Source organism: Aulonocara stuartgranti (assembly GCF_965226115.1).
Source record: "Aulonocara stuartgranti genome assembly, chromosome: 4".
Taxonomy (NCBI): domain Eukaryota; kingdom Metazoa; phylum Chordata; class Actinopteri; order Cichliformes; family Cichlidae; genus Aulonocara; species Aulonocara stuartgranti.
Window position 1 is genome coordinate 29,206,007 of NC_138942.1, and position 15,563 is coordinate 29,221,569.

Sequence of the window (15,563 nt, forward strand, 5' to 3'; positions counted from 1 at the left end):
GAAAGATCGGCAGGAGTTACTACTCTGAAGAATAAATTTAATGGGAATGTTATGCACTCTGAAATGGACTCAGAAGGACACTATGTGTTAATGATTGTCAACATTGATGGTACACTTCTTCTTCTTGCCAACGTGTATGGTTTTAATTCTAAGTCTGATAATGACTTCTTACTGGATGCCCTTGAAACACGCTTTTTGTTCTGGTTATCCAAATACCCGAATCTCCTGTTATTAGTTGGAGGTGATTTTAACATTGCTCCAGATCCTTCACTAGACAGATGGCCACCTAGCTCAAATAACTCTCTGTCCTGTTGTTTAAATACATTCATGCAAAAGTTTCATTTAATTGACATTTGGAGATTTAAAAACCCTAAAGCCAGACTATTTACATGGAGTAACAAATCCAACTCTTCTAAATCCCGTATTGACTTCTGGTTAATTTCTGATTGCTTAAATAGGGATAATGTTATAGCCAATATAATGCCAACTCCACTCACGGATCACAAAGCGGTATCACTTCAGGTCTTTTTCAATACTAATGCTGCCCAAACTTTTAGGAGCTGCTACTGGAAACTTAATAACTCTCTTCTAAAACATGAAAAAGTGCTTGAAGATATTTTGTCATTATTCAAACGTTTCTGGGATAAAGCCCTAACCAGTCATCTCTACTGTCAAAACTGGGAACTCTTTAAATTTGAAGCCGCTAAATATTTAAGAGAGTATGGCTCATCTGCAGCAAAACAGAGGAAAAATGAAGAAATTAATGTAATTACTAGGATATCTGCTCTCACTCAGATCCCACCAGAGAACCTATCTGAAGAAGATAAAACTGACTTAGCTTTGCAACAGAGTAAGTTAAATGATATCTATAAACTGAAAGCAGAGGGAGCCTTTGTGAGATCAAGGAGAAGATGGTTAGAAGAAGGTGAACAACACTCATCCTATTTTTTTAAATTAGAGAAATCTCATTCTAAACTTAGTTCTGTTCGGAGACTTAATATTGACGGTATTATAACTGATGATCCCCGAAAAGTCTCCACCTATTGCTCCAATTTTCATAGAAATTTATACAAGTCAGAGTTTGATGAGAGTGCTGCTCTGAACTTTATGGAACAAATCCCTGATGTGCGAACAGTTAAAGAAGATCAGATGAGTTTCTGTGATAGGCTGATATCTATTAGTGAAGTGCTACCTGCTATTCGACGTCTTAAACTAATAAATCCCCAGGAACCGATGGCTTAACCTCTGAATTTTACATTACTTTTGCAGATCAACTGGCTCCATTTCTTCTTAATGTATACATTGAAAGTCTTACAAATCAGTCTCTTCCCCCCACTTTATCACAAGGTCTGTTAACCCTAATCCCAAAGCCAAAGAAAGATCCCACTTATATTGACAATTGGAGGCCAATTTGCCTCCTTAATAATGATTATAAGATCCTAGCTCAGATCTTTGCCAAAAGACTGAAAGCTGTTTTGAATGATATTATTGATGAAACTCAGTCTGGCTTTATGGCTAACAGACACATATCCAACAACATCAGACTTGTTTTTGACCTAATTGATTATGCAGATTTGTGTAGGGATGATAGCTTTATCTTATTTGTAGATTTCTGCAAAGCGTTTGACACGATTGAACATGGTTTTATTTTTCAGGCTTTGGACAAATTTGGCTTTGGCCCTTATTTTCAGAATGCAATTAAAACAATGTACAAAAATGTGAATTGCTCCATCAAACTACAAGCAGGTACATCACCTAGGTTTAACTTGAACCGCGGTATCAGGCAAGGCTGCCCCATCTCCCCATACTTATTTCTCATCTGTGCTCAACTCCTCTCTGATTATATTAAACGCAGTCCTCTGAAAGGTATAACAATTGCGGATGAAGAAATATTCATTAGTCAACTTGCTGATGATACCACTCTCTTTTTAAAAAATGCTTCACAGGTGCAGATGGCTATTAACACAATTAATGCCTTTTCTTTAGCTTCAGGACTCCACCTAAACATTGGCAAATGTGAACTGCTTGCCCTTAGAAATTGTACCAGTCTATCTATTGCTGGCATCCCAGTGAAAGAGTCTGTCACTTACCTTGGTATAGTTGAACTGGACATGTGTGTGCTTAATAGACTGGCAAATTACAGCAGGATTTTCCTATCCTCGGTCAGAAGGCACAGGTGACTTATATGATGAAAGAGAGGGTCCACAGCAATGATAATTAGGGTTCTTTTAATCCAAACATCTCCAGAAGTGAATTCGTGTGAGTATATGTATATGTGTGTGTGGTTCTGTAAAATAACAGAAATTACAATTAGCAAACAATTAAAGTCAACCAAACTGGTCTAAATAATACAGAAAGGGTTGAACAGAAATGACTAAACACCACCCCCTGGTGGACACAAATGGGCTGCTGCACAGGGATAGACTCCATCTTTACTTTGGGCAGCTCAGTTCACAAGGGTAGCGCCATTTTGGTCAAATCAGCGTGAATATACAGTGTCTCGTGGCTACACGAACAGCTGGAAAACTCTACTAAGCATCACCCAATGTACATAGCTAAGTATATGATAAGTTACAACCATAGAACAAACAAATACAAGGCACTTACTTATCATTCACGCACACGCACTACACATGTTCAGTACAACAGCCCAGCTCCACCAGCGCTATCAAGGTGGACCAGCGCAAACACAAACAAGGGATGGGAGGAATGTACCATCTTAGCAGTGGTTAGAGGGGGTCCGTGGAACAGTCTATATACACAAATCACAGGGGTTTTCTACAGCCGCCCCCTAATGTGTATAGCACATTAGTAAACATCAAAAACCCATGTGAATATAACTAAGGACGTTCAGCTGACAGTTCAGGTAACGTGATACGTTTTGACACAGGCCGTTGGTATTTATGTTCCCCAATAGCGACTTCAGCTACTCGCACCTGTCCATCCGGGCTGGGAAACACCTGTGTTACCTGTCCTACGGGCCAGGAAGCCCGTGGGAGCTGATAGTCCACCACCATGACAGTCTGTCCCACTTTCAAAGGTGGAGTAATCTGGTTCCACTTCTGGCGAGGCTGCAGTCCAGGCAGGTAGCGCTGAATGAACTGAGTCCAGAACCGGTCCGCTATGACTTGGCTGTGACGCCATTTTCGCCTTCCAAGTTCTTCTCTGGTGCCATATACTGCCTGGGGGAGGGAAGCATCGCGCCGCCCCATGAGCAACATATTTGGCGTGATCGGGTCAACATCTGCAATATCCGAGGAAACGTATCCCAGTGGCTTGGAATTAAGTATGCCCTCTACTTCAATAAGAACAGTAAGCAACAAATCCTCTGGCACCGCTTGACCTTTGAGGGCAACTTGAAGTGCAGATTTGACTGAACGGATCTCCCGTTCCCAGGCTCCCCCAAAATGTGGAGCATGCGGAGGGTTGAAGTGGAAAGTGATGCTCTGTTCACTGAGCTTCTCCTGCAGTCGTGGCTCCATCACTTTGAATGCCTCCTGCAGCTCTCTGTCTCCTCCTCTGAAATTGGTGCCCTGATCACTCAGTATTTCAAAGGGTTTTCCTCTTCGAGCAATAAATCTGCGCAGAGCCATGAGAAAGGAGTCAGTGTCCATACCAGTGAGAAGGTCGAGGTGAATGCAGCGGGTCGTAAGGCATTTAAATATAATGCCCCACCGTTTTTCTTGTCTCCTGCCTATCTTTATAGTGAAAGGGCCAAAACAGTCAATTCCTGTGGACCAGAATGGCGGCTGATTTAATCGCAAGCGGGTAGCAGGGAGATCAGACATCTTCGGTGAAACAGGCTTGGCTCTCCACTTCTTACACTCCAAACAGCGATACTGATGCTTCCTTATGGCCTGTCTGCCTCTTAAAATCCAATACCTGCGTCTCAATTCGGCAAAGACACGTTCTGGGCCAGGATGCAGGAGACGTGTATCATAGTCTTTGATGATGAGCTGAGTAGTAGGATGGTCTGGTGACAACACGATAGGATGCAGAGTGTCAACATCCATCTGCTCTGCTCGCCGGAGGCGTCCACCTACTCGTATGAGGTCAAGCTGACTGTCATATTCGGGAGAAAGGTTGCTCAGTCTGCTGTCTTTGTACACCTCTTTCCCAGATTTAAGGGTGTGTACTTCAACAGGGAAGCTTTCTTGTTGCGCCTGTTTGAGAATTTGAACTTCTGTCTCTAGTCGTTGTGCTGCTGACATAGGGAGGCCAGCCGCCCCGTGAGAAGACAGGTGGGTGGCCTGCACCAAATCAGCCCAGGTGTTGTATGCAGGATCAGACTGTGCCAAATCTGTAGTGACATAGGCACAGAAAGCTGATTTCTTTAACTCAGTATTATCTTCAGTGTCTGTACTCACAGTAGGTCGTGCTGGCCACTGCTCAGATGCTTGTCTCAGGAAGGGGGGCCCATCCATCCACTGGCTAGGTTTTGACAGCTCATGTAATGGTTTTCCCCGGGTGATGTCATCTGCTGGGTTCAAAGCCGAGGGGACATACCTCCAGCTGGCGGCCTCAGTCAGTTCCTGTATTTCGGCAATACGAGTACCTACAAACACTTTATAGTGACAGGACTCGGACTGGATCCAGTTCAACACAGTGGTAGAATCGGTCCATAAAGTAGTCTCACTAATGGGCAGAGTAAGCTCACTGAGGAGGAGTCTAGACAGTTGTGCCCCAGCCAGTACAGCACACAGCTCTAGACGGGGAATTGACAGTTTCTTGCGGGGAGCTACACGTGATCTGGCCATGATAAAGGCAGTGTGGACCTCATGTTCTGCCGCTTTAAATCTCAAATATGCCACTGCTCCGTAAGCACTCTCTGACGCATCACAGAATACATGCAGCTGGAAAGTTCCCTCTTGGGTTGCTGGGGCTATGTAGCATCTAGGCAGACAGATTTCTTGTAGATACTGTAACTCACTCACCCACTCTTGCCACCGCTGGAGTAACTCGCCCTCGATGGGATCATCCCAGTTCCTGTCATTCTGCCACAGACGTTGAACAATAACCTTTGCCCGGGTCGTGAAGGGGATGATGAAGCCCAGTGGGTCGTATTGAGAGGCGAGGATGCTGTAGATATTTCTCATGGTTGACTCCTGAGGAACCACTGGCCGACATCTGTAGGCAATCTGGTCTGTGGAGCAGTGCCATGCCAAGCCTAAGGTTGGTTCTTGGGGATCTGGTTGGTGTTCAGTCAACCACAGCTCGCAGGTAGGGGACTTTGCTTCAGAGGGGAGATGAGCAATGGCCTCTGGGTAGTTACTTGCCCACTGTCGGATTTCGAAACCACCAGTAGATAGCAACTCTCTGATGTTATCGACAAGTGGTCGTGCCTGCAAAGCAAAGGGCAGAGATTGCAAACAGTTATCGACATAAAATGAGCGCAGCACTGAGTCTAGTACTTGTTCATTGCCATCTTTATGATCCTGCACATGGCGCTGAAGGGCATACGTGGCACAACAGGGGCTGCATGTGGTTCCAAAGGGCAGGACACACCACTCATAAATGTCCGGGCTCCGATCTCTTTCCATATCTCTCCACACGAATCTCAGCAGGGGCCGGTCATGCGGAAGAAGCCGCACCTGATGGAACATACCTCGTATGTCCCCACTCACAGCAACAGGGTGCTCCCTAAATCTCAACAGGACACCTATTAAGGATGGACCGAGAGTTGGACCTGGTAGCAGCTGATCGTTAAGGCAGTCTTGCCTGTATTGGAAGGAACAGTTGAAAACTATCCTAGGCTTATTGTTATGATGCACAATATGATGGGGAATGAACCAGGATTCATCTGTGCGGTTTGCCTCTTCAGGAGTGAGTTTCCTTACATAACCTGCTTGTTCCAGTTTGTGTATTTCTGCATTGTACACAGCCGCTAGATCAGGATCTTTAATCAGGCGCTTCTCGGTGGACCGAAGGAGAGCCATCACTGCGTCATGGTCAGTTCGTAGTTTAGTGGAGTCTCTGCGGCGGAGCAGAGGAGTAGCATAGCGAGCTATTCCATCCACCTGTACACGTTCTGTGGTTTTCTGCAGTAACTCCAGTGCCTCTTTGTCTTGTTTAGAGCGAGTTACCTCTTTCTCTGATCGAAAGGGGAGCACATCTAACTGCCACAGCTTCTCAACGTTCTGTCTTAGCGCTTGAGAGGGAGATGGTAACAGGGATGTGTGCAGACATGAAGCTTCAGTAGGTAGATGTAGAAAGGTAGCTGGTCCCTGGATGGCCCAACCGAGGTTAGTGTTGACAGCAACAGGGCTGCCTAGTGGACCGACTTTGACAGGTGACAGAGGGGTGATGAGCTGGACATTATCTGAGCCTATAAGAAGCATAGGCTGCACATCCTTAAATGCTTTGATGGGAACGTCGGCCAGATGTGGATATCTCTGACGGAGTATGTCCACTGGACAGGATTGTTTTGCCAGATTAAGTTCTTTAGCAGTGAAGACACGTCTGATGTGATGTTTGATTTGGGGAGAGCTGGGTGCACTCAGTTCAAAAGAAACCGATGCGCCTTGTAACTGTGACACCTCCTGCCTGATGGTTCGTAGTTTGAGGGACTCCTCTGTGATATTTAATTGCAGGTAATGAACCGCTGCAGATAAAACAATAGTCCGCTCTGATCCATCGTCAAGAATGGCATAGGTGGACAGAGATCGCCCATTGTTGTGGAGGGTAACTGGGACCACTTTAAGCATGACTCTGCCTGAATGAGTGACTTGGTCCAAATACACCATGCTGGAGGCTGTACTCAATGTCAGGATACTCTTGTTTGAGCGAGAGGCAGCTTCATGAAGGATCTGCAGGTGTTGTTCTCCACAGGTGGCACAAGGTTTCTTCAGATTGCAACTGTCAGGCTGGTGACTCCGACCACATCTCCAGCATCTCTTATTGTCATTAATCCATGTAATAATCTGTGTAGTACTCAGCTTACTGAAGTCAGAACAGGAACTCAAGTAATGTTCTGTACTGCTACAGAAGGGGCAGTAGGGCTTAAATTTCTCTCTTTTCTTCCCTTTCATAGGTTCTTTACTGTCAGTAGGGGCTGAAGTGGTATTAGCCGTCGGTGTTGTAGGCTTGTCAGTGCCATAGTAGACTGATGAGGATGTCTTTAATGGTCGTGATGACTTGTCTCTACGATCTGAGCGGGGTTTATCAGATATGTAGCTTTCTGTAGCCCTTCGTGATATCTGTATGGCCTGTGACTTCCTCTCCAACCACTGTGCAAAGTCAGGGAGAGTATAGGTGTTAGCTGAGTCACTCCGCAAGATGCCCTTTGCAAGACAATATTCAGCAAAACTGTCTTGATAGGAGAAGGGGAGTTTACTCAAAAGCCTGTCCACATGGGAGCCACACTCTAGTTCGCTCTTAGCAGCTCCTTCCATGGAGTTTAGTAGTCCCACCAAACTACTAACTGATAGAGCAAAGTCTTCAAACCCTTGTGTATCTCCAGCTTTCACTGTAAGAGCTCTCAAAATGTTGTTAATTTCACCTTGGACTAATTGGCGTGGTTGTCCGTAGCGCTGCTGTAGAGCCTGCATTGCTTTAGTGAAGGGCATAGTGTCATGCACATACCTCTTTGCAAGCTGAAACGCGGGAGGAAACTTTAGATGATCCAGAAGTACTTGGAATTTGTAATCCTCAGACAGATGTGGGTGTGGTCCCAAAACTCCATCCAGACCTTTCTTCAGTAGCAGGAAATCACTCTCTTTTCCTGTGGTGAAGCGGATCAGGTTGGGTTTTGGGATGCCATAAGAAGAGGAAATAGCCATCTCCATCAAGTTCGGTCTCTGAGAGGAAAGCAGAGATGAGGAGTGTTGTGGGATGCTCTGAATTACATCATGCTGTGAACTGACAGGTGGCGGTGCAGCTGGAGCATGATGCTGATAGGTATACTGTGAGCTAACAGCAGGTGGCAGCACTGGTGTAACGTATGGCTGACTGAGAGGTGGGCCTGAAGTCCAAGGCGGATAACCTGGAGAGGGCATGCCAGGCGGCAGCGTGACAGGGTACTGCATAGTGCCAGGGATACTAAACTGAGCAGCACTGTGTGGCACAGACCACTGTGGGGTTGATGACTGCCAATTCAGGTCTCTTTGCTGATACCAGGGAGGATGTGGCTGTTCTGTTGCTGTAGATGCAGACCGGGGTACCACTGGTGTTGGCTGAGCAGCTGATGGCATGGAAGAGTGGACGTATAGAGGGGGCTGAGGAATAGGTCGGTTAACAGGGAGAGTAGGAGCTGTTGACTGTAATATTTGAGGGTTATCAACATGATGAGCTGTGGAAGGGGAGGTCTGCTGTACAGTATGAAACTGAGGGCTAGGTATTACTGGAGATATGGGAGGGATGTTTTCTAGTCCGCCCATAGGAGGAGCTTGTGTAGGATTATTATCCACAGTTAGTAAAGGCATACTATGGCTCCGGACCTGGGTTTGTAACTGTACTTGGGGGGTTCTTTGGCCAAAGTTCAAAGACACTTGTATAGCGCTCTGTATCTCCCTCATCTGCTCCTGTACCTGGGTAACACACTGCTCCATCCTCCTTATTCTCTCCATCTCTGGTGAGCCATCGATGCCAGCGATTTGGTGTATTGGAGTAGCTGCGTTAGTGTTCGGTGGAACTGGGTTAGTCGGCTGTGGGGGATAGGTCCAGATGAAGTCATCCAGATATCTTGGAGCCCTATGTGGTCTCCTTTGCCGGGCACCTTGTTGTTCTTCATCATATTGGCATGCCGCCATGTTAGGAAATGCTGTAATTAATCCGGCTCGAAGGACCACTTGAACTGGACATGTGTGTGCTTAATAGACTGGCAAATTACAGCAGGATTTTCCTATCCTCGGTCAGAAGGCACAGGTGACTTATATGATGAAAGAGAGGGTCCACAGCAATGATAATTAGGGTTCTTTTAATCCAAACATCTCCAGAAGTGAATTCGTGTGAGTATATGTATATGTGTGTGTGGTTCTGTAAAATAACAGAAATTACAATTAGCAAACAATTAAAGTCAACCAAACTGGTCTAAATAATACAGAAAGGGTTGAACAGAAATGACTAAACACCACCCCCTGGTGGACACAAATGGGCTGCTGCACAGGGATAGACTCCATCTTTACTTTGGGCAGCTCAGTTCACAAGGGTAGCGCCATTTTGGTCAAATCAGCATGAATATACAGTGTCTCGTGGCTACACGAACAGCTGGAAAACTCTACTAAGCATCACCCAATGTACATAGCTAAGTATATGATAAGTTACAACCATAGAACAAACAAATACAAGGCACTTACTTATCATTCACACACACGCACTACACATGTTCAGTACAACAGCCCAGCTCCACCAGCGCTATCAAGGTGGACCAGCGCAAACACAAACAAGGGATGGGAGGAATGTACCATCTTAGCAGTGGTTAGAGGGGGTCCGTGGAACAGTCTATATACACAAATCATAGGGGTTTTCTACAATAGTCATTAATAAAAATCAATCCACCAGGTGCTCCCTTAATTTCACTCCAATTTTGGACAAAACACAAAAAAAAGCTAAATGCTTGGCTGCAGCGGGATTTATCCATTAAAGGGAGAGTTTTACTCACGAAAGCAGAGGGTTTATCTCGTCTAACTTATGCTGCTTTGTCTCTTGATGTAAATAAAGAGACCCTGGCAGATATTGACAGACTTATTTATAATTTCATATGGAAGAATAGAATTCATTATATTAAAAGATCAGTTTTATCCAACTCATACCAACATGGTGGAGTAAACTTTCTTGACTTCTCCTCATTAAACAATGTGTTTAAAATAAACTGGATTAAACAATTTTTCAGGAACCCAACCTCAATTTGGAACTTTATTCCCAATTATATTTTCTCAAAAATTGGTGGTCTTAACTTTCTTTTGCTTTGTAATTACAATATTGATAAAATTCCTTTAAAACTATCCAACTTTCATAAACAAATGCTTCTTTCCTGGTCATTGATTTATAAACACAATTTTTCTCCACATAGATACTATATTTGGAACAATAGAGACATTTTATACAAACATAAATCTGTGTTTTTAAGTAATTGGTTTGATAATGGGATTCATCGTGTTGCACAACTTATAAATCCAGCTGGAGGTTTACTCTCTTACTCAGAATTTTTGAATACATATGGTCTTCCTGTTCCACCAAAGGAATATGCCATAGTGTTTGATGCTATCCCTGCTGGGGTCTTAATGTTGTTTAGAAATCTTGTTGTTAGTGATTTGACCCCTTTACCACTGGATCCTGCTGTTACTTATGTCGGTCAGGTGTGTTTCCCTTCTGTAAGGAGGAAAAACAACCGTGAAATACGAACTCTGTTTCAGACAGACAGAACTTGTGACCCAACGGCTGTCGCCTACTGGAATAACTTATACCAGGACCAGGAATGGGAGAAGATTTGGACCTTACCGTCGAAATTTCTATTAAATAACAAAGTAAAGGAAATATCTTTTAAAGTTATTCATCGTTTTTACCCAACTAGGTCTTTTCTTGTACGTTATAAAAAGGACATTGATGTTAACTGTACATTTTGTAATTGTGTGAAGGAAGATATTTCTCATTTATTTTGGTCATGCTTATACACGAATCTTTTCTGGCAAGAATTTTGTGTTTTTGTTGTTTCCTTTATCCTTTCTGAGTTCTCTCTTTGTTACAAGAAAATATTGTTTGGTTTCTTTAAGTACCCCATGCACAGGGCAAACGAATTTTATTTGATTAACTTATTGATATTATTGGCCAAATTTCATATACATAAGTCGAAATTTTCTAACGCATAACCATCCTTTCGGTGCTTTTTAAATGAAACCAAACAATATGTTAAAACCATACAACATTCTCAAAATCAAAAAGCTGTCAAAACCGTAAACCTATGTTCCCTGTTCAATATCATGTGATTCTATAATAGACTGTGTCTATTTTGCTTTTTTATACGAACCCGCTGACATTGTGTTTGCTATTTTGTATTTGTATATCTGTATTTTGTGCTTTGTCAATTAAAAAAAAAAAAAAAAAGTCACTACCCGATCCGTACCGGAAACCCGATCGGTACCCCGCATGCGCGAAAGGTTTCTACTTCCGGTCGTAGCGTTTTACGATAGTTATGGGTCAGAGTATCTGTTAAGATGTTAAGAATAACATGTATATCTTAAAATGTTTGCAATAATGAAACATTTCAGTACAATGTAGACAAAAACGAAAAATAAAAAGAAAGTTACGGATCAGGACTCTCCCATCCTTACTGCGCATGTGTAAAGTCTGACCGTACAAATCGGGTCTACCCGATCCGTACCGCGCATGTGCAGATGTTTTCTTCTTCTTCTGTTCATTTAATGGCAGTGTACTCCCCAGTGTACGAGGATACCGCCACCTGCTGACCGAGCGAATGAACCCTATTATAAACTGAATTAGCGTCATTACAAACGTGTGTTAAATTTGATTTAGCAATAGTCGAGAGTGTTTATGCTTGTCTGTGAGGAAAGGATTGTTGGAATAGTGATGATGATGTGCGCTATCACTGTCAATTGTCAGTAAACACTTCATCTGGCTGATGAATCTACACGTGAGATATTACAAAGTCTGCATTATTAACTCTGTAATTAGGCGCCATTCTTCTTATTTTACGGTGCTGTTGCTCAATCGGGGGACGCTCTCTGTTGAGGAGAAAAGCATGAATTATCCATTGTTTAAATGTCCCGGGCAGTCGAAAAGGAGGCAGAGCTGTTGAGAAATGCTAGGAGCTAACTGGGCGCTAACCGTATCATTCAAATATATTGAATGTCGCAATGTTGGCAAAGAGAGGAAGTGACGTAAGATTTGCGCATGCGGGGTACCGATCGGGTTTCCGGTACGGATCGGGTAGTGACAGAGCCACGATCGCCCCGTGATACAAATTATCTTGTATGAAAGAGTACTGACCCTTATGTAATTGACTCCGGATTGATCTTGGCCTCGCATAGAGTTGGTTTCCATCTTTGTCTCTTTTTTTCCATTTTACTGTTAGGTCAGGTGGCTTCACAGGTACAGGAGCTACCTCTTGCTTCAGCTCACCAAGCATGTCATCGAGGTGTTGGAGCTCATCAATTTGTTCCTGCTGATCAGTCAGATTATCTAGGATCCTTAAAGGATCTTGAATTTCGGAGTCACTCATGGCAGAAAGAAGAACAAACAAACAAACAAACACACACACAAACACACAAACAAACAAACACGCATGCACGCACGCACACACACACAAACAGAATACTCAAACAAGACAGAGACCAACAGAGCGAGGCAGAAACAGAGAGACAGACCAATAAGGACAGCAGTAAGAACAGATACAAACAGACTGACGTGGCTCTTAAAAGTGCCTTTAGGAGTTCCTCAAAAAGCAGATGTAGGAAGGAATCAATCAATAATAGGCTGATTGATGAAGAACCTGTTTAGAAAAAAAAAAGTATTCAGAATTCAGAAGCACCTTATAAATAAATATATACATTAAACCCTATTGTAACGATTTAGATAAACCCTGTTTAGTGTCCATTTGTATTTCATTTGCAGCATAGATGATCGGTCTGCTATTTAATGATTATGTAATGCTGCTATTAAGTTTAAAATCGAGAGAGAGAGAGAGAGAGAGAGAGAGAGAGAGCCAGAATGAGAGAGAGAGCTATAAAGAGAGAGCTAGAGAGCTAGATTGATAGATAACGTCTATCTTCAATTTGAGCATCAACCCAATCTGGCAACACTGACCCTTATTAGAACCCTCAAACTTTACAAAGTGGCAACAACAGCAAACGTCAGCACACACTTCTCTATCACTGTACCCTGGATGATGATATATGATAAGCTTAACTTGATTGGCTAACAGAAATGAATTTAGCTAACTTACAGCACATGTGGTGTGGTAACATATATGCTATTAAATGTTAAGTCATTCGCTGTTCCACGAAATTGCTAATCTTAACCCATGGAACTGCAAAAAGCAGCTTTGTGAGCTCACTGTTTCGGGTTTTTCTTTTTGGTTTTAAATAAGAAAAATAATTTTAAAAAATCTACAGATTCAGATTCGCACTTACCTGTGGTACGATCGAGTACGTTGACGTCACTGCCGGTCATCTAATATGATAAAAAAATAAACTTTCTCAAAAATAAACAAGTGAGTCGCTGTGAATTCCTTAACAGCACCGAAAATGTTTTTGCATAATGTTTTTTTGCCGAAAATGTTTTTGCCTAATAAAAAAAGAACAGCTTTTTTATTAGGCATTTAATTTAATTTAATACGTAAGAGCGTGATTAGCCAAAGCAGACGGTAAAATGACTGCATGTATTCAGAGGAGTTGGAGAAGATATCTTACAGCTGTAGCCGAATGATCGACAGATTTCCAAATATCAAAAGGATTGTAGAACAGTTTATAAAACCGGTGCAATAAATTCACCCAATCGCTAGCTGTGCCATTACCCAGCATACATCGCTCACTCCGTCAATGCAAGAACCGATACACAAATAACAGCCTGTAATTAGTTTTATCTGCAGTAATTTTCTCTCAGATAGTTGCCTGCATTATATAATTTATTGTGTTCAGTATAGGTCATTACAATGTGATTTGGAAAATGTCTAAATATACCGACAAAAGCCACTTCCGCGGCAATCTCTTCAATCGGAGGACCTTTCACGTCAATTCCCGACGCGAGGGGGGTACCCTGCGCGTCCATATGTGCAGCAGAGGGGGCCTGACCATGCGTCACACGTTTGACGAGTTGGGAGTTAGAACGTGTTGAACATACCGACGCCTGAGGGCATCAGGCAACGGCAAGGAGTGTGGTAAATCGAGATATGCCTCCATACCTTGAAGGGCCTGAGATGTTCCCAGAGAGGTGGAGTGTAAGACCCGACCTGACATACAGACACAGTCGAACAGGCGCACGCAGCCACCAACGGGCATTCCCACCCTCATGCACACATATTCAAATACTCCACAATCACCCAACGTGGAGACAGACACAAATGGACACTGTACAAAGTCCTCTTTTAAGGAATAAAAATCATTGAAGATTCATGCATTACTGACTTTGAAACAGTTACAACAACATATCTAATAAAATGGACATTCTCAGTCACCCACACATGAAGTCCTCTACCCCACCACCCTCGGAGAAAAACATACGTTACTTATGTTGTTTCTTTTTATGTTTTTTACAACTGTGAAAGATTCACTGACTCTTACTAAATGACCTCACACAGTGCCTAATTTCTAAAAAGGATTTCACACTAATAGAAACACATCGACTTCTCTTTTTCTCAGAGAGAAACATGTAAACCTGCACTCACACTGTATTATTTTTGTTAAACCGTCACTGGCTCCATCACTGGCCTCCTCATGTTTGGGTGACACTTGAAAGCCAATTACTGAAATGTTTGTATATCAACTATATATCTGGATCACCCAGAGAACTTTCCACTCACATGAAACATTTTTGCAAATGCATCCGGACGTTAATTTGACCTGCAGGCTTTCAATTGCTCCTCTGTTGTAAACCCCACAGCAGCTTTTTCAGGCCAAAAGAAGGTTTTGCACTAGCACAGAATCTGACCCTGAATATCACCATGATAGCTCTGACCACTTGATTTCTCGTTATTAACTTTATCAAATGAAACACTCTGAAGATGACAGCTGCATTCCAATCAATTAAACTAACTCTGCATATTGTATTCCTGTCTTGGGATCAAAGTGCTGGAGAGGTGATCTGGTGAGTTCCTGCAGGACAACATGATGTGAAAAATTCTTGTTTGGTTTGAACAACAAAACTGATGAGTTGCTGACTGTGAGCTGCAGCTAGTGTAAATCATGCTTTTGATGGATATTTCTCACTGACACACTTTTTGACCTCCTCTAATAACAAATGTTACCTGAGTTCAGTGTGTACTGCTTTCGTGTCAAGTACAGTGGGGCAAAAAAGTATTTAGTCAGCCACCGATTGTGCAAGTTCCCCCACCTAAAATGATGACAGAGGTCAGTAATTTGCACCAGAGGTACACTTCAACTGTGAGAGACAGAATGTGGAAAAAAAATCCATGAATCCACATGGTAGGATTTGTAAAGAATTTATTCGTAAATCAGGGTGGAAAATAAGTATTTGGTCAATAACAAAAATACAACTCAATACTTTGTAACATAACCTTTGTTGGCAATAACAGAGGTCAAACGTTTACTATAGGTCTTTACCAGGTTTGCACACACAGTAGCTGGTATTTTGGCCCATTCCTCCATGCAGATCTTCTCGAGAGCAGTGATGTTTTGGGGCTGTCGCCGAGCAACACGGACTTTCAACTCCCGCCACAGATTTTCTATGGGGTTGAGGTCTGGAGACTGGCTAGGCCACTCCAGGACTTTCAAATGCTTCTTTTCAAATTCAAATTCAAATTCAAATTTTATTTGTCACACACACACAACCATACACAGTATGACATGGGGGTGAAATGCTTGTAGCTGTACAATGCCCGACCATTAAATGACAGAAGAAAAGTTCTACAATATTTACAATTTACTACAAAA

At 42.9% G+C, this 15,563-nt stretch overlaps 1 protein-coding gene across 1 annotated transcript; it reads right to left on the reverse strand.

The window, feature by feature from the left end:
• Window positions 1–646: 646 nt before the first annotated feature.
• LOC309704556 (uncharacterized protein) lies at window positions 647–4,025 on the reverse strand. Its single transcript, XM_082529777.1, has 2 exons — window positions 2,608–4,025; window positions 647–2,287 (listed from the first exon to the last, which is right to left on the reverse strand). Exon 1 carries the CDS (start codon window positions 4,011–4,013, stop codon window positions 2,841–2,843), a length of 1,173 nt encoding a protein of 390 aa, XP_082385903.1. The 5' UTR covers window positions 4,014–4,025; the 3' UTR covers window positions 647–2,287; window positions 2,608–2,840.
• Between the last annotated feature and the right edge of the window lie 11,538 nt (window positions 4,026–15,563).

Excerpts from the sequence above, each read along its gene's own strand:
- LOC309704556 (XM_082529777.1), bottom strand. The coding sequence starts at position 4,013 with ATGGATGTTGACACTCTGCATCCTATCGTGTTGTCACCAGACCATCCT.